Raw genomic sequence first — 20252 nt, 5'->3', positions numbered from 1 at the left:
TACACCCTCTGTCTAAAAAGAAACCGAACTTTCAATAGAAAATAAAACACAGGCCAATTATAATTATTCAAATAATTTATTTCAATCAATATACTCTCCCTCAGCTTCGATGGCATGGTCAGTTAATTCGTTAAATAAGTTTTTTATAACAGTTTTTGGGATACTGTTGCGGGTCATGGTTACTGCCACTTGAACATTTTCAATGGTGTCGTATCACTTTCCTTTCATCAGCAAATGAAGTTAGGGGAAGAGAAAGAAGTCACAGGGTGCTAAATCAGGTGAATATGGCAAGCGATCCAACACACAAATTTGGTTTTTGCTCAAAAACTGTCTCACAATGTTCGAATGATGAGATGGTACGTTATCGTGCAAAAGTGACCAGCTGCCTGCATCACAATATTCATGCCATACGCTATGAATTCTTGCTATCAGTTGCTTCAAAACTTCGAGGTAAAACTCACCATTGACCGTTTGGCCAGGCAGAACGAATTCTTTGTGGATAATGCTCTTGGAATCGTAGAAACAAATCAGCATTGCCTTTACTTTTGACTTCTCCAAGAGACTTTTTTTTAGGATGCCCCTCTTCTGGTGGTCTCCACTCAGCACTCTGGCGCTTTGTTTCAGGCTCATACTCAAAACACCCACGTTTTGTCACCAGTAACGATCGTTTCAAGGAAGTTTGAGTCCTTATGACGGTTTTAATGAGGTCCTTGTAGTAGTCAATTGGATACTTTTTTTGGTTGTCGGTCAACTTGTGGGGAACAAATCACGAATTGAATTTATGAAGGCCCAAACTTTCAGTCAAAATGTTGTGCACAGTTGATTTTGGAATCCCCAATTCATCTTCAATCAATCTCACGGATGATTTCAGGTTTTTCTTTGATGAAATCATGCACTTTTTGGATGTTAACTTCTCAGTTCAGTTTTTGGACGGCCCGGCTTTTTATCATCCTCAAGCGTGTCACGACCACTTTGAAATTGCTTAAACCACTTGTAAACTTGAGTATGGGATAAGCATTCATCACCGTATGCTTTTTGAAGCATTTGATGCATTTCGGAAAAACTTATACCAAGTTTAACACAAAAGTCAATCACAGCTCTCTGTTTGAAACTCATTTTCTGACCGTTCGTCAAAACACACTGTCACTCTTGCCACTATAACTCGGCTTCTAATGAAACGAATGTCATAAACAGTTGACACAACACTAATGAAGGTTACTGCTTTCGACAACAAAAAGATACAACAGGTGGTGCCACTAGTTTCCTCTATTTTCGAAAAGTTCAGTTTTTTTTATTTTGACAGAGTGTGTAAGTATTTTCTTTTTGGATATATAAGATCTCAGAGGTTTTGAAGACAGAGGTCTGGGGCTGTCATCAAGTTTTTCATGTTGCAAGAAAAGTTTGCAACTGAGACTTTAGGTGACTGTGCCCCAGCATATCCAGCAATTGCGAGATATGCCAGTTTTAAACTTGGGTGGCCAAGTTTAAAACTGGACATCCTGAGACAACAGATGCCCCTGAGTCAGGAATACCTACAGAGATCACAACTGAAAACATTGATGCAGTGCATACCTTGATCCTTGATGTTAGATGAATACCAGCCACAAAAAACATTGCAAAGACTCTGGTGATATCCAGGGAATGTGTTAGGGTCATTATCCACCAACATCAGAACATGCAGAAGCTCTCAGCGAAGTGGGTCCCCAAATGTTTGAATGCTGACCAAAAGAGAGAACGTGTGCTGTCATCTCAGGGGATTTTGGGTCATTTTGAAAAATCAGGTGCAAATTTTTTGGCTCATATTGTGACTGTTTGTGATTGTGAAACATCCCTTCATCACTGTGACCCAGAGACCAAACAGTAGTCAGTGGAGTGGAGACAAAGGTTCTCCACAGCCAAAGAAGTTCCAAACCCAAAAGTCAGCAGGAAGGTTCTTGCCATTGTCTTTTGGGATGTGGATGGTTCTTACCAAGTGCCTCAAAAAAGGTGAAACTGTTGCAGCAGCAGTTTATTCAACAGCTCTGAAGGAATTGAAGAAGGTACTGAAGGAAAAACGTCGTGGGAACTCACCAGAGGCATGTTGCTTTTGCAGGACATCCCACCTGCTCATGAAATCCAATAGACAATACACAACTTTGACTTTAAATGTTTGCCACACCAACCTTTTTGCCAGACCTGGCACCATCTGACTATTTCCTATTCACCCATTTAAAGAAATACTTGAAAGGAACAAAATTTACCACAGATGAAGTCATATCTGAAGGACTGGCTTGTGCAACAACGGAAAGACTTTTTTCTCAGAGGATTGCAGATGATGCAGCAGCATTGTAACAAGTGTATAACACTTTGTGGGGAATATGTATGATTCTACCTCAATTCTTTCATGGTGATTATCACAACTATTTAGCACCTTTCATATATATATATATATATGGTGTACATTTTCTTTATTCATCATCTTTGTTGCTCAATATTACAAAAGAAAGGGTTATTCAACTTATCTTTTTACTATATCCAGGTGTTATACTCCTAAAGCTAGTACAAGTCTATAGGACTCTAAATTGAAAGACTTTTTTCACAAATTTGGTATGAAAATGAGCAATAAAAAGAGAAAATCTGAAAATAAGGAAGCACATGGAAGACATTATTTGCATCTTCTGTGGAGAACCTATAGTACAAGTAAAATATGTCAGTTATTTAGGCAAAATTTTTATTGAATATGGTAAATCAAATATAAGAATAGAAAATAAAATAAAGCTGGTATGAGGGATGGCAGAAGTAAATTTATACAGAATGAGAGAAATTAACCATAATACCAAATTAGCTTATCAGTTACTTTTTTTGGTTAGGCTTTCTTTATATTTCTGCAAACAGAACAGCCAATATGATCTTCATATTTGTAGGAGAAACATTGAAAACTGTTTTATGATGATGGATGAATGCCATTCAACATCTGAGCCTGTTTAGTTGATTATGTAAATTGGTGATTGGTGGCACCAATTTTAGCACTTCTAAAAGCCATATCCACAAATTTGGAAGGACATATTGTTCTCTTCTAAAGGGGTCACTTTTCTAAAAACTGTTTACAAATACTGAAGCAATTTCATATATTTATATACCAATTTTTTTTTTTTTTCATTCCTATATATTATTTTAGTGTTCTTAAGAGATATTGCTCTATAATGTCATTGTTCTGGGAATGTCACTAAATCTGATAGAGCAGAATAAAAAGAAAGTTCATGACGTTGACTTAAAATGAATAAATTGCTTGTTAATTAAAATGATGTGAAGTTTGTGTTAATGAAACATAACCTGTTAAGTATCATAATGCACAACATCTAAAAGCAACCAAACCATGCTATAAAGCTATTATTTTAGAGATTGATAGGGAATTTTCAAAATGTAGTTGGAATTTGTTTTGGATGTTGTGCATAATGTAAAGAATGTTACAGCTGAATGACTCACTCTGTAGCAAACTTTCCTCCATCATTTAAAAAAAATATATAAAAAACTTTCTTTGATACTCATATATTTGCTGTAAGGGAGAGTTGACTATGAAAAGCTCTGTTGAAATAAAGAAGTTTTTTTTTTCTTTTTTCTCTTCTACTTGTCTTTATTTTAAAATATAAGCAGGAAATAATAGTTTAATTAAATTTAAGAAAATATATAACTTTTAGATTTTCTAGCACATAAAATTAATTTTTCATCCTCTAGAGCACGAATCGAAGTACACCAGATATTCATAGTGTCAAATCAAGTAGTCCAGAACTACCAAGTTTAGAGAGTCCCATTGATCAGTTTGCAAGTTTAGATTTGAAACTTAATACATCATTATCAAGTGAACATACAGACTTAGATCTAGAGGTAAAGTTTATTTTATTTTTTTAATTTATTTTTTAAAAATTTTTTTATTTTCTCATTTTTGTCTTCTGTTTCTAAAACTTCTCAGTTGTGAGAGTAAATCCTAAAAGTTGTCTTAATTCTTTTTACTTAAAAATTTATTAGCTATGCACTTAGTGTAGTTGCTTAGGAGGCCAAGAGCAGAAGATGGATGCTGTGGATAGCTAGGAATGTGTTTTTGCTGGGAATGACTGAATGTAAAACTTCATGTTAGAAGAAATATCATATCTTGTCTGGATATTATCAGCAGCAGCAGCAGCAGTAAAGGGGATTATGCAAGAAAAACTTCTGTTCTTTTATGTGACAAACACTTCTGTTTTGTTTTATTATATTGAAACTAAGTAAGTTTCAATATAATAACTAAGAGGTAGCTAGTAAAGGCAAGATCTGAATCTGGGAGTGGATGTCATTGATCCATGCTGGATCAGTGAAAAATTATATAAAATATAACTTGTAATTAAAGATGGTTTTGTTACTTGATGTGCTGTAGATTTTGCAACTTTTTGTGTGTGATTAATTAAACATTTTAAGAAAACTCTGATACTCTAATTCAAATGGCAGAGGTTTGAGATTTGAATTAACAGAAACAAAAGATTTTTTGATGGAACCATATGAAGTGTGCTGCTTTTTTTTCTTTATTTTTTTTTTTTTTTTCGTGCAGTTGTTATGCTATGATAATTAAATGAAGATATAAAAATATAATTTTTGGGATTCATCCAGTGGATTCATATTTCTGCTAATAATACTCACAGCTTTATTAGAATAATTTCCCCTCAGATATATGAGGAATAAATGTGGAGCATTAATCTATTTCTATGTCTTTTACTTATGATACAGTCATTTGATTAAATGTATGACCATCAGGAGATTTCCATGTTTGTTTGTTTGTGTATATTCTTCATCATAAACATAATGCTGCATATTATTAAATTTCTGGATATGGCCAAATTAATTGATCCATCAATATTTGTCTCTTCATGAAGGCTTTAGTTTCCAATAATTTTTTTTTATAAATTTCTTCTTTCCCAATTTTTGCATTGAAATTAGCTAATAAATTTATTATATCCTGCCAGTAAATTTTATCAAGGATTAATTTCAGTTTTTCATAGAATTTATCTTTTATTGACTCTTCTGTAGGTGTGTATGTGCTAATAAAGGTTATCTTGAACCATTTTGCTTGTACTCTTAGCTTGCTTATTCTTTCATTAAAGGCTTCAAATTCGATCAGAGATGGTCACAATTTTTTCCTAATGATGAAACCTGTTTCAGATTCATGTTTATCAGAGTTGTAGTACAAAGTTCTCTTTCTTCCAATTTCCTTCCCCTGTCATGTCTCTTGTATTGCTACTATATCCATTTCATATCAATTTAATTCATGTATGATTTCTTGAAATGCTCCAACAAGCTCCTAACATTCCATGAACCTATTCGTAAACCTTATTCTAAGGTCTGGGTCAATATCCATTTAAGTCCATCCAGTGAAGATTACTTGGTACATGTTTTGTGACTAGTTGATTTTTTATGAGATGGAGTTGTCGATCACATGCTCAACGCCCAACCTGGAGGACCAGGGTGACTCTCTTTGTCTGATCCATCATGTGGCCTCACTGACTTGTGAGGCCCTGCTGTAGCAATGCTACAACTGTATAGCTCACAAGATCATTGGAAACCCCCCCCCCCCCAACTCCATAACAAGGTAAAGACACCATCGGGGGAAGGGTGTCCATGCTTAGAATACTGCTTGCATGTTTGGGGTGGTGCACTTAAAACTTCCCTCAAAATCCTTGATGCTGTCCAGAGATGAGCAGTTAGGCCGATTGATGACCCCTCTCACATATTCACCACTACCTCTATTTCATAGACAGTGTTTCAATACTGTGTCTATTCTACAGGCACTTCCATGGTTACTGCTCCAGTGAATTGCCAAATATCATTTCTTCGCTTTCATTTGCACCTGTTAATACAAGAGAAGTAGCAACTGCCTAGCATCCTTTTACTGTGCAACTGCAAACACCAAACCTGCTTCTCCTCTTTTATTCTCTCTGCTTCTGTCCTCTAGAACAGCTTTCCTCATGAAGTATTCCCAAGCAATTACAACTTGCAGTTGTTAAAACATTGATAAACTTCTATCTCAGTCAATGATTCCAGACTAAGAATATATCATCGATGTACCTTTTCCATAATTTTGGTTTATGATGGTATTCTTCTAAGGCCTTGTTTTCAAATGTTTCCATATAAAGATTTGCTAAAACTGGCAAAAGAAGACTGCCCATAGCTAGACTATGGGCACTCCTCAAACACTGTATTTCATCTGGATACTTCAAATATAAAAATACAACAACTGTATTTTTATACAAACATACAAACAGGACTCTGGTCTACCATGGACTGACTACCTTCACTTCTGCTTTTTCACGAGTACCTGAATCATCAGCACCCTAACATAAAATTCACCTATGAATTAGAATCTAATGGTTCACTCTCATTTCTGGGCTTTCTACTAACTAAGGAATCAGGTAAATTAAAATTGTCTATATTTTGAAAGCCTACACGTACTGACAGATATCTACATGCCTGATCCCATCATTATGGACCTCAAAAATTGGGTATCATTTCCACACTAGGAGCAAAAGCCCACCAACTCATCACTGACAAGATGAACTAGCCAAGGAACTTCAATGTTTAAGAAATACTTTCCTTCAAAATGGCACACCATCTCCAGACTACTCAAGCCAGCAAAGGTTGGTCGATTGGTAGAGCCTCTGCTACTAATGGCTCACGCAAAAAGTTAAGTAAGTTTGGGCGCGGCTAGTAGCTGGAAGAGGATCAATCGTTCGATGCTGTTGGCACGCTCTCCCTCAATGAGTCTTTGGACTCCCTGAAGGTGTCACATAATAATAATAACAATAATATACTCAATCAACATGGGACCAGAGAAATTTCTAATGAAGAAGAAAATAGAGGATTCATAATGCTCCCATATATTAGCTCTGCATCCATAAAACTAGAAAAAATACTTAAGGAATATAAAATCAAAGTAGTATCAAGATGAGATCACTACTGAGATTCACGAAACCACAACATAGCCCACTTCAATATCTGGGTGTTTGTTTATCAGCTATGATGCAATTGCTGGTCATCTTACTATGAACAGACTTATTCCGCTGTTCTGCTTTATAAGCTTTAATCAAATATACAATATATATATATATATATATATATATATTCATTTTTAATATAAACTGACTATAAACCCGAGAATTATAACAAATTGAGATTTATTTGCAAACGCAACATGTTTCGTCAAGATTGACTTCATCAGGCGTTAAGAACATAGAAAGATATTAAAAGACACTGAAACAAACATTGAGACACTCTAAAGCTATACAATTATAAAGTTATGATATTCGACTGTAAATTACAGTTATTATGAACTTGTGCTATAGTCCGTGTTAAAGTTCTATTGTTGTACACTTGTGCGTGTGTGGAACCATGCGATCTCCAGTATCTGATAGTAGAGCTGAAAGAGTCAAGCAAATTATAGCTGAGATTATTGTTCATATGAAGCAGGTCCAAGGTGATTTCTTTTGACTCTACAATGCGGCGTTCTACCTCATCATGGCAAATGTGTAGGTTTGAAGTTGTTGTCCAATTTACTTCATGTTGGTGGCTTTTGTTGTTCGTGTTTATTGAAAACAGGACATGGCCTGATAGGGCAGTAGCCCTGGTTCTCTTGTAAGCAATGTCTCTCTGGTGTTCCTCGAGACGTAGGAGGATAGATTTCTCCGTTTGGCCATAGTAAGGTTTTCTGCACTCACATGTCACTTTGTATACACCTGGAAATTGTAGAAGGTTGTGAGATTGTTTATAATTGCTGAAACTTGATCTTATTTTTGGAAGAGTCGAGAAGCACATTTGTATGTTGAATTTCTTTAAGATTCTACTCAGTTTTCTGGATAGTGTGCTGATATTATATCAACTCTTGCGAATCTGCAAGATCTGTACTGTCAGATGAAGAAGAACTACAACATCTTAAATGAATTAAAGAACTAAAAAAAAAAGAACTACAACATCTTAAATGGACCTTTAAAAGCAATGGCTACTCTTTAAAAAGTATCAACAAACAATTATCCCACCGTCAACGTAGCAACGTAGAGACAACTCTACGTTGCTACGTTGACCTGAGTGCTTCTCGACTCTTCCAAAAATAAGATCAAGTTTCAGCAATTATAAACAATCTCACAACCTTCTACAATTTCCAGTTGTATACAAAGTCGCATGTGAGTGTGGAAAACCTTACTATAGCCAAATGGAGAAATCTATCCTCCTACGTCTCGAGGAACACCAGAGAGACATTGCTTACAAGAGAACCAGAGCTACTGCTTATCAGGCCATGTCCTGTTTTCAATAAACACGAACAACGAAAGCCACCAACATGAAGTAAATTGGACAACTACTTCAAACCTACACATTTGCCACGATGAGGTAGAACGCCGCATTGTAGAGTCAAAAGAAATTACCTCGGACCCGCTTGATATGAACAATAATCTCAGCTATAATTTGCCTGACTCTTTCAGCTCTACTATCAGATACTGGAGATTGCATGGTTCCACACATGCACATGTACAACAATAGAACTTTAACATGGACTATAGCACAAGTTCATAATAACTGTAATTTACAGTCGAATATCATAACTTTATAATTGTATAGCTTTAGAGTGTCTCAATGTTTGTTTCAGTGTCTTTTAATATCTTTCTATGTTCTTAATGCCTGATGAAGTCAATCTCGACGAAACATGTTGTGTTTGCAAATAAATCTCAATTTGTTATAATTCTCGGGTTTATAGTCAGTTTATATTAAAAATGAACATATCCCAACCCCGAGTTAATAATAATAGTCATCATTTCCCTTCTGACGAGGGTAATTGTGCACTTACGAAAGCATATCAGAAGACACTCAGCAGCATCGGAATTAATATCAACAGACTTATCTTCTTGAAGAGATGTAAGTTTTCCTCAATTATTCCAAAGTTCCTACAATTTAAAGAAATCATTACTACAGAAAGAGCGCACCGAATTTACATTAAAGCTAAAGTAGATCTTTTAACGGAGAGGATTTGCGATACAAAACGCAATATATCTTTGCTTTTCACAGAAAAAACATCATTAGAAAACCAATTAGCAGCCTACTTAGACCTTGATTCTTGGAATTACATTAAAGAATTAAGTACACACCACACATTACGATATCAAAACTTAAATAAACACAAGCTAATCAGAAAGTTCAACTTACTGAAGTCAAGACAAGAAAGGTCTACTCTAAATAATTGTCATAATAGACTTAAAAATTTGGTGATTAACAAATCGTCTTACGTGCTAAGTCCCGATGAGGAGAAAATTCTCGAAAAAGGTCTAAATTTTGTGTTGGCACCAAAATGCATTCCTAAAGCACTACTTTTAACTAAGATGGAGAAAGCAGCTTCGCTACTTCCTACCGCAGACGTGAGTTTACTTCGCATAGAAGCAATTCTTGCAATCAACAACACAAAACCTCCTTCTGATAATATATCTCCTGATGAGAGACTTGCAATTAAAAATCTACGGATTAACAAGGATATCGTCATCTTAAAAGCTGATAAGGGGAATGCAACTGTAGTTCTAGATAAAACAGACTACCGAGAAAAAATCTTAACATTGTTAGAGTCAGATAGTTATTCGGAAATTGAAAGGAATCCAACAAGAGAAATACATAATAGAACCAATAATATCCTACAAAAGACCACAGAAATTCCACGAAATATACGGCTTTCCATCCATTCTTTACGCCCACTGATTCCAAGGCTTTATGGTCTCCCTAAAGTACATAAAGAAAACTATCCACTGAGACCTATAGTAGACAGCATAGACTCACCCACCTACAGATTATCTAAATATCTCATGTCATCGTTAAAAGCTTATGCAGGAAAATCTTCTTCTTATATTAAAAACTCAACAGATTTTGTCTCTAAAATCAAGGACTTTAAACTCAAATCTTCTGACATCTTGGTGAGTTTTGACGTGGTAGCACTCTTTACCAACATTCTGACACAAGAAGTTCTCCATATTTTAAAGAACAAAATTTCAAATAAAATGTTCTCTCTACTATCTCACTGTGCAAACTCTGGCTATTTTGAATTCGAAGGTAAACTATATAAACAGGTCAAAGGATTAGCTATGGGAAGCCCCCTCTCTCCTATATTAGCCAGCATTTTTTTCAGGAATATATATATATATATTCCTGAACTTCTACTCGATTGTTATGGTACATTTTAAAAAATAAATATTTAATGACTTTAAACCAAGATATAATATTAAGTTTTAATGAAAATGATACAAGTAGTTTCAGCCTTTTACAGCCTTCATCAGGTATCCGCTGAGGGTAGAACACAATAATAAAAATTGAAGTTACAAAAAAACTGAGAATTACAGGCAAAAAATGCAATACATAATTGACACAGAAAACGTTGTATTTTTCAAGTTGTTCTATCTAATGCGCTATTGTTTGTTGCATGCGTGCTTGCAAGTTCTCGTGAAACGTCAGTATTGAACAACTGCAACATGGCTATCAGGGATGGTGCAATTCAAATTGCTGTTCAAATGTTCAGGATTAAGGATTTAATCCTGAACATTTGAACATGTTTTAACAGTTGTAGAAAAAGATATTCTAAGCAATGGTCTAAATTTCATTCCCTCACCTAAGTTTATTCCAAAAGAATCTCTACTTACTAAAATAGAAAAAGCCAGTTCACTTATTCCTAATCATTTGGCAAAACTTCTCCGTATTGAATCCATCTTCATTATTAATGATGCTAAACCTCCAAGAGATAATCTTTCTCCTGCCAAAAGACAGGCCATAAAGAATCTTAAAAAGAACAAAAACATCATTATTTTACCTGCAGATAAAGGCAATGCCACAGTTGTCCTCAACTTGGAAGATTACCACAATAAAATGCTTCAATTGCTTGAAGACAACATTACATATTCAATTCTTCAGGATGATCCAACAAGGGAACTACAAAACTGCACAAACAGTCTGTTAAAGACTAAATTGAACTTCCTCACAATATTCGTCTTTCTTTACACTCTCTACACCCTCTTATACCACGTATTTATGGAGTTCTGAAGATCCACAAGGAAAACACTCCTCTTTGCCCAATTGTGGAAGGAATCGATGGTCTTACTTATAAGCTTTCGAAACATCTTGCAGAATACCTCAAGTGTTTCTCCAATAAATCTTCATCGTTCATCAAAAACACCACAGACTTCGTTTCTCATATCAAAAATATTTCAATCAGCGAAAATGATATCATAGCAAGTTTTGACATTATCTCATTATTTACTAATGTCCCTACTGAGGAGGTATTAACATTACTAAAGGACAAATTGTCTAAAAAGATATTTGCTTTATTAAAGCATTGTATTCAATCTGGCTACTTCAGATATAGGGACTCCATTTACAAACAAAACCAGGCCTAGCAATGGGCAACCCTTTATCCTCGGTTCTAGCAAACATTTTCCCGGAAGATTTTGAAACGAAAGCCATATCGTCCTTCTCACTTAAGCTGAAACTTTGGAGATGTTATGTTGATGACATTTTCATTATATGGAGTCACGGACACACATCTCTCATGGATTTTCTTCATCATCTTAACAACCAGCATTCTAATATAAAATTCACTGCCAAACTAGAACGAAATAACTGCCTTCCATTCCAGGATGTAATTCTTACACGATGCTCTGATAGATTTAAAATCTCTATATACAGAAAACCCACTCATACTAACAGACATCTGCACTGTCAATCTCATCACTTTCCACCACAAAAGCTCAGAACTATTTCTACCTTAGGACACAGAGCATGCTCTCTTTTAAAGGAACCAGATGAGCTGCAAAAAGAAATTAATCACCGTTCTCTTATCTTTAAACAAAATGGATATTCTGAAAAAATGATTAAGTTCTTCTGGATCCTCCTAGGCAGTGTACTACGGAAACTACTAATTTTAAAGGTAGCATCTCAATCCCTTACAATTGTTCAGTCTCCAATAAATTGGGTAAAGTCCTTAAAAAATACAACATCAGGACGTTTTTCACTATACTCCCTAAAGTCTGTTCTCTTGTAAGCCATCCGAAGCCTATTCATCACAACCTGAAATATCCAGGTGTATACAAGTTATGGTGGAATTGTAATATTCCTTATTTTGGACAGACTAACATATCTATTGAACTACGTATAGAGGCACATAAGAGAGACATCTCCTATAAAAGATCACATGCATCTGTGCTATCCAGTCATGTTCTTTTCTCAAACAATCCTCATGTTGATCTTCAGAGTCACTCAGTTTGCTGGGATAAATCCGAAAACATTTTTCGCTGCAGTGATGAGTTTGAAAGGGAAATCCTCCTTAATCCTGAACATTTTTACAGCAATTTGAGTTACAACATTCCTGATAGCCATGCTGCAGTTGTTCAATACTGGCTTTCACGAGAACTTGCAAGCACACATGCAACAAACAATAGCGCTTTAGATAGAACAACTTGAAAAATACAACGTTTTCTGTGTCAATTATGTATTGAATTTTTTGCCTGTAATTCTTAGTTTTTTGTAACTTCAATTTTTATTATTGTATTCTACCTTTAGTGGATACGCGATGAAGGCTGTAAAAAGCTGAAACTAGTTGTATCATTTTCATTAAAACTTAATATTTTATTTCGGTTTAAAGTCATTAAATATTTATTTAAAAAAAAAAAAAAATATATATATATATATATATATATATGTATGTATGTATAAAGGGGGAGGTAAATGTTACTGAATGGGACAAGGAAAGTTTAAACTAGAAGAGGTCAAAAGCAGAGGATTCTAAATTAGGCAGTCTTTGGCATGTTTTGTCAGAGCTCTTCTTTTGCCACAAAGGTGCCACCTTTATGGTAGAAGGAATCATGAAGTAATGATTTCTTTTGCCATAAGGGTGGCAACAACTACAGTCCACCTTCAGTATCTAAATTGCAAACATGAAGTGTGTAATTTGGACATTAATGGTAGATTATAGTTGTTATAGCTGTAGTTGGATTTCTGTCAAGAATAGGAGGTTTAGTCCTGGATATCTGTAAGTGATAACATACATCATTTATGTTGGCATTTATGCTATTGGGACAGTGGAAGTGAAAGTGTATTTTTGAAGGAATTTTGACTTGGTTTGTATATTGTGCTTGGTTTTGTCATTTTGTTGAGATTAATTTTTGAGGGAAATTTATTTCAACTGCAGTGTCCTATCACAGTTTATTTTATTTTTGATTTAGAGCTAGGGGCAGAAGGGTGAAGGAGGGACATGCAGTGCTATGAGAGACTCTTGGATATAACATTCATATGGAGAGTGACTAGTCTCCTTGCCATAATGTGGCTTCAACAGTGCTCCCACATACCACTTTTTTGGAAATCCCCTCTCCTCCAGGCACAACCTTGCAGAGTATATGACAGCAGCATTATGCCAAGTGACTGGGAAGTCTCCTGACTCCTTACTGACATGTTCAACTCCATGCATTATACTAGCATAATACTTAGCTGGACTACATATCATCTAGTGGCTGGCAGGTGGCACCACCATTTATATTGATGTACCTAGGACCACTGCTAGCCCATATGGCACATTTGTTTAAATTAGAAAAAACATACCTTTCTCAAGTAAACTTTTAAGTTATTATATTTCTCAGTAATAAAAATTAACAGATATAGTCATTCTGTATATATTATGCAAATTATTGAATATAAAATAATGAAAATTTGACTTTTTAATTGCAATAATTAGGAACTCAATCACTCTATCTCCAAATATCTATTTTGTATAGATGTGCTTATTAGATTTGATAGTCTTTCTTGACATTTGCAGACCTTAAATAGTTTTTAATAATAAAAACTATTTAACTTTTTAATAAATTTTAGTTTTGAGAAGCTTTGTTCTTCACTGGCAACTGATATTGAGAAAGTAAAGCATATCCTGAGAGCTACAGAAGCATCCAGCAATGTATCCTGTAAATATGGTATGCAATATCTCAGCAGGAGTCATGCTAGATTTTAATAACCAAAACTTTGTAAGTTTTGGTTTTTTTATTATCCCTCATACATCAACATCACATTCATCAGTCAATTTCATATGTAAAAGTTGTAAAATTCTGTTCATTGTGATGATTCTTCTTTTTTTTTTTTTTTTTTTTTTCAACTTTTGTAGTAGGATTTATTCTCCTGGAAACTCGGGTTTTTCATCCTGCATGCAAACAAATTGGCCTTCAGAACACATGCAGTTTACAGACAAAAAATGCTATGGTGGTGGATGGTAGATGCCGTTGATGTAGATAATGATAGTGGTGGTTCAGTGTAGTTGGTGGATTATGTAGGGGAAACAGAGTTGAAGAGTAGGTGCCTCCCTCAATGAGTCTTTGGACTCCTTGGAGGAGTCACAAAATAATAATAATAATGTATATCATCTATAGGGTGATCATAAAGTCATGCAACCAAAAGTCTGAATTTGTACCATTGTTTCCAAATCGTTACAATCATTCCTTATGCTACTAGATGTCACCATCATATTATTACAAGCTATCAGAGATGCCAAGTTCACTGTGACACATACAGGTTGTTCTCAGTGTAACTTTGTTCATTGTGGAAGTGAAATATCATTCCCAGCCGCAGTGAGTTTTCATTTTGGAAAATTATTTAATTAATCATTCTTATGTATGTGTAGCCGAGGAATTTTGCAAGAAATATCCAGGTATATCAGTCCCTCAGAAGTTGACAATAATGAGATTACTGCAGCGTTTTCAGGAAATTGGATATTTGCAGCTGGGACCCCACAGCAGTGCTGCAGCAGGCTCCCTGGATGAACTAAAAATCTACATTTCAACAGTGAGTGAAAACATGAGTGTGCAGGTGCTTCACAAGGTGGCATCAAAACAGGTAAAAAGAGTGTGTTTTCATTCATGCAGGAGGTGGCCGCTATCAACATATGTTATAATAAAGTTCCTATTCTTCTTTTGTTATAAAGGTCTGATTATAACCTGTATTTATAGCTGTTTCATTTTTCCTATATAGTTGACCCTTGAACACAGGGGGTTAGGGGCACTGACCCCCCCCCCTCCCAATGCAGTCAAAAAAATCTGCATATAACTTTCGACTCTCTGAATAACTACTAATAGCCTGCTGTTGACCAGAAGCCTTACTGATAACATAAACAGTCAAAGATAGCAAGAAATTTTATACTTGGTTTTAATCCTTTTCCCAAGGAAGCAAAACAAAAAGTTTTGCACATGAAATATATTCACCTCTGAGCTACTTGTGTATAGAGGCTAATGACCTCATATCAATTGCCTTAGTATGTGTCCCATAATGCTTTGCATTATGGGATATATATAAGTAGCTCAGGCATGAATATATTTTACATGCAAAACTTTGTTTTGCTTCCTTGGGAAAAGGATCCTTTTTTTTTTTTTTTTTGGATATTTTCATTTGGATCCAAGCATTTCAGATATTTTAATGCAAAATCATGGTTGTTTTCCCATTCAGCAGACAGAATTAATCTTCAGAACATGTTAAATATACAAGCAATCCACGAAAATGCATTTTGCGGATTGTTTAGTTTTGAACACCCCAACCAACTTTTTAGAAAGGTAGATACTTGGTGATTTCTGTATTGGCTGAATTCTATATTATAGTATAACTATTTCTTTAATGTGAATTTTGTCTCTAAAGAAAATTTCAGTATTTTTTTCATTCTTTGTATTGTTACCACCATTTGATTCTTATTCCTCTGATCTTCACTCATCCATTAGTATACAAGCACCTCTAGCAAGTCAAAGAACTTCTCAAGGAAATCTTCCCATCATATTTTCTTGCACACATTCATTGATGAACCTCTTGTAACTCACATAACTTATTCCACTTGCTTGCTATACACTGTACCTAGAGTGTACTCAGCTTCCAGATGGACACTTCCTACCTATCATGACACACAGGCTAGATATTCTGGTTACTCGTCTGTGAACCTTTTCATTGTCATATCACAGAATTCAGGTAACCATATCTCAGTCCAGTAGTCTCCAGATGTGATGTTATCAAAGCCTCATGAGAAATAAAGAATGACTTCTTTATTTTGGCATTACTTTATATTGTCATCCATTAAACTCCCTTTCTCATTTGAAAAAAAAGTGCATAATATTATGTAAACAAATTTGAACTAAAGAATATCTCCTGATAGCTCCTTAAAAGGATGTTTTCTTAACAGCATTTTGATTATTGTTTAATCTTTCTTAATATTGCGATATCTTTCTTAACATTTGATCTTTCTTAATGTTGTGGTAAGGATGAAGATTTTGAGATGAAAGCTCCATATATTTCAATGTCAAATGCTGATGATTTCCCTCTTCTTAGTCCACCAAATAATGTTATGTGGGGACCTCAGCAGTCACAGAGCAAATCATTGCGACTGTTTAACAGCAGGTAAGTTTTTCTCTCTCTTAAAAATTGGTTAAAAATACCCAATATATTTCATCCAGTGTAACATGAATATCATCAGGGGAAAAAGATCAGTAACTATACTCAAAACATGAATTGTATGATTAGTAAGCATTTGCCATGTGATGCATAACTCATGTCTCAGTCACAGCTGAGTTGACAGGATTGCACTATCAGAATTAAAAGGAACCAATGGAATAGCTTCTGCAACTACCTAATCCTTTGTGCTCATTTGGCATTGTAGGGATGATATCCTAAAACAATCTTAGATTGCATGTCTATGACCAATGGCATGTCATGTCCTACCGCTGGATTGCAATCTCTGGAATGACAATGGAGAATGGTGGTTTAGTTCAGGTTGCTATGCACTTTGTATTCCCATCAGCTCAGCCACTGTTTCACCATCACAGAAGTAAAAACGTCTTTGTATACGTTTTTTAACATTTTCTTTTATATCAGATGTAAAATCATTCTCTCTTGAATAATTCACCAATAAACCAGAAATAGAAATATTTAATTTAAAAATTGCCTGACTTTGTTAGTGTCACCTTAAAAGAAACATCATCATCTCTCAGTGGTCTACATGTTACAGAGAAATATGCATGCATCATCTGAGAGATGCCATTCAATTTGTAGGTCATGACAGACACATGATGCAACCAAGCTAGCAGCTAATACCAATCTCTCATCTTACAGATGACATCAGACCTGTATAACTAATCTATATATATATATATATATTTGGCAGTTAATAGCAGTTACTTCCTAAAACTTTGAAATAGGCATGCAATCAAAGCAGTTAAGGTTTGGACAATTTTGTGGTTTTTCACAAGTTTTAAGAAAAAAGACAATAAAATTTGAATCTGTTAGAATGAAAAAATCTTGGTCTAGTCCCAAAAAACTCTTTCTGGTATCAGCATTGGATGCATGGCCAGACTTGTTGGATTCTAAAAATATAGTGCTGTCCTAATGTTCTTGGATTAGCAGAGGTCTATCTATCCAAAGTAACAAAGATGACATAAACTGGACACTTAATAGACGAAGGTGAGAGGAGATAATCTGCCTTTAGTAGATGGTAGAAAAGAAGACAGCTTAGTTGGGTTGAAAAGAGTGTATAGATTGTACTTGTGAAGAATCCTTGCTATTTATTCAGATGTTCCTTTAAGGTTCATAACTGTTCATTATATATATATATATATATGTGTGTGTGTGTGTGTGTTTTGTAACAATGCTGATTATGTTATTGAATTGTAGTTGTGGTCCATTGAATTCTAATAGTGCATTTTATCAACTCAACTGTGACTGACACATGGAGTTAGTAAGCACATGCTGTGATTCATATCTTATGATTCATGTTTTGAATATAGTGGGCAATCTTCTCTGCTTCTTGATGTCCGTGTTATGGCAAATGAAATATATTGGAGAATTTTTATAAATTCTATATTTTTCTTATGTGTGTTAGCCATGTAAATGTTTAGAACTATGTCTAGTCCATGTTCCTTTAAAACGCTTGATTTTTGATAACTATTTTATGTAATATATTAACAGATACATTTAGATATCTTTTTTCTTCATATATTTTGGAAGTTTTATTATTATTTACAGTCAACTGCACTCTCACTATAGCAAACTCACCCCATAAACAAACTATTAAAAAGGCCTAACCAAACTCCCCATAGTGCTCTGCTAAAAAATTTTTTTGTAGCAAACTGTCCATCATAACAAATTATTCCTGTAGTCCCTTTATGTTTATTATAGTGAGAGTCAACTGCATTTTGTTCAGCAGAATTTAACTGAGATCAGGTGATGAAGTTAGTTCAGTGGAGATGATTTTGTGAGAGAAAAAAAAACAGAAAAAACTAGCGGGTCTCCATCTATAGCTTATTATTATTATTGACATCAGACCTCCATGGAGTCTAAAGACTCATCACAGAAGACAGATACACAGCCCATCAAACCATAATTTAAACACATTCTCATTCCACACATAACCACATTACATGCAAAGAGCCCACCCCTGCTCATATCTTCCTTATACAACTTCTAGGAAGGAATAGCCTTTTTTCTACCCCCTCCTCAATTCTTTGCAAACTCCATTCTCTCGGTCTGTCTTCATATCCTATATCCCAAAGATCAGTTACCAACTTAGTCTTCTCTGGACCCTTTCCGATATATCTTCATCACCATGAAAACCAAGTGACCAAATCTGTGGGAATAACTCATACAAGGCCTGCTCAAAGCCTTATACAGTGGAACCAGAACTTCTTTATTCCTGCACATTAAGATCCTCCACATCATTGCCATTATCTGATGTGAAGACTGCACAACTTATGCAGTGTGACCTTTGAACTTCACATCCTTGTTTACCACCACCATCACTGGAAGGTGGTAGTGGTAAACTCTTCAACCTTCTCCAGAATTTCTCCATCAAGTGTATACTTTGCATCCCATTGTTGACTACCAAATTTCACAACCTTACACTTTGCAACGTTGCAAAGTACTCTGTACTATTGCCCACTCATATAATTTATTCAAATCATGTAAGGCCACAACATCTGCTTGATTCCTCATCACCCTCCTCAGTTTTGCATCATCTGCAAACAGTTGTATATCACTGGTTAAACCTATCCTGATATCATTAATATACAAATTAATGTATTTTTTGTCTTATAAGATGAATTTTTTTTGTACCTGCAATTTATCTGAAAATTAGGATGCATCCTATAAGCTGAACAAGTCTTATAAACTGGTGCGTCTTGCACACTGATATGTTTTTTATGTATGCACAGTTATGATGCATCATTACTTGTTGAGTTGATCAGTTTGAATAGTTGCACAATTATTAATGGTCATGCATTTAAAGTAGCAATCAATACATTATTATATTTAATTTTTTTTTATAATCCATGAATTCTCTATGATTGCAGTATGGTTGAGTACACAAAAAAGAATGGTAATAGGGCACCAGGGTGGCACTTTGGGCCTCTGCCTACGAACTTGGATGAAACAAGAGCAGCAATTAATAGAAGCAAATTCTAAAAAACGCGATCTCTGCAGAAAACAAAATGGCCAGAAATTGAAAATGAATTAAAAACTTGGTTAATGGATCATTTTTAACCAAAATGGCTAAAAACACATAGAATTGACAATTCTTACCAGCCAAGCTACAAAATTTCTTCATTACAGGATCCTCAAGTTAGACTACAATATCAAAAATGCACAAACTTAAAAACAGAAACCACACATGAATCAAGTGACATAGAAGATGAATGGGAAAATTTGAAACAAATTCTCACAAAAGCAGCAACAGAAATCTTAGGAATAAAGCACAAATGGATTAGAAAAAGAGGACTACAAGACTGGAACAAAGAAATAGAAAATATAATAAAAACCAAAAAGGACAGTTACCAGAAATGGCTAAATTCCAAAACAATAGAAGCAGAAATAGAGTATAAAAGAAATAGTGCAATTGCAAAACGAGAAGTAAGGAAAAAACATGGAACAATTTCGTAACATGGAAATATGGAACAATTTCGTAACAGAACTAGAAAAGGATTTATTTAAGCCACAACCCAAAACCTATAAAGTAATAAAATATACGAATAAAGAAATAAAAGAAAAGATAAAAATACAAACAATAGATTTAGAAAAATGGGTGACCTATTTCCAAAATCTCTGGACAGATGAGAACAATGAATTAAAATTTTATAAGACAAAGAATGACCTAATACAAAATATCACAATGTTAGAACTGAAAAATATAATAAAGAAGATGAAAAATAGGAAAACGCCAGAAGAAGACAATA

At 34.7% G+C, this 20252-nt stretch overlaps 1 protein-coding gene across 1 annotated transcript in view; it reads left to right on the top strand.

Annotated features, from left to right (window-relative positions):
- The window catches only part of LOC150101461 (hypoxia-inducible factor 1-alpha-like), a 388828-nt gene that overhangs the window by 309304 nt on the left and 59272 nt on the right, over positions 1-20252 (top strand). Inside the window, exons 11-12 of the mRNA XM_090400802.1 lie at positions 3715-3864; positions 16295-16431. Coding sequence (XP_090256928.1) covers positions 3715-3864; positions 16295-16431 — 287 coding nt within the window. The remainder of the gene's footprint in view (positions 1-3714; positions 3865-16294; positions 16432-20252) is intronic.

The sequence above is a fragment of the Typopeltis vanoorti genome, chromosome 11, assembly GCF_054136105.1.
Source record: "Typopeltis vanoorti isolate ZY-2024b chromosome 11, IOZ_Tvanoo_1.0, whole genome shotgun sequence".
In the NCBI taxonomy this organism is placed as follows: domain Eukaryota; kingdom Metazoa; phylum Arthropoda; class Arachnida; order Uropygi; family Thelyphonidae; genus Typopeltis; species Typopeltis vanoorti.
Note: the sequence above shows the minus strand (reverse complement) of the source record. Positions and strands in the feature narration are given on the sequence as shown.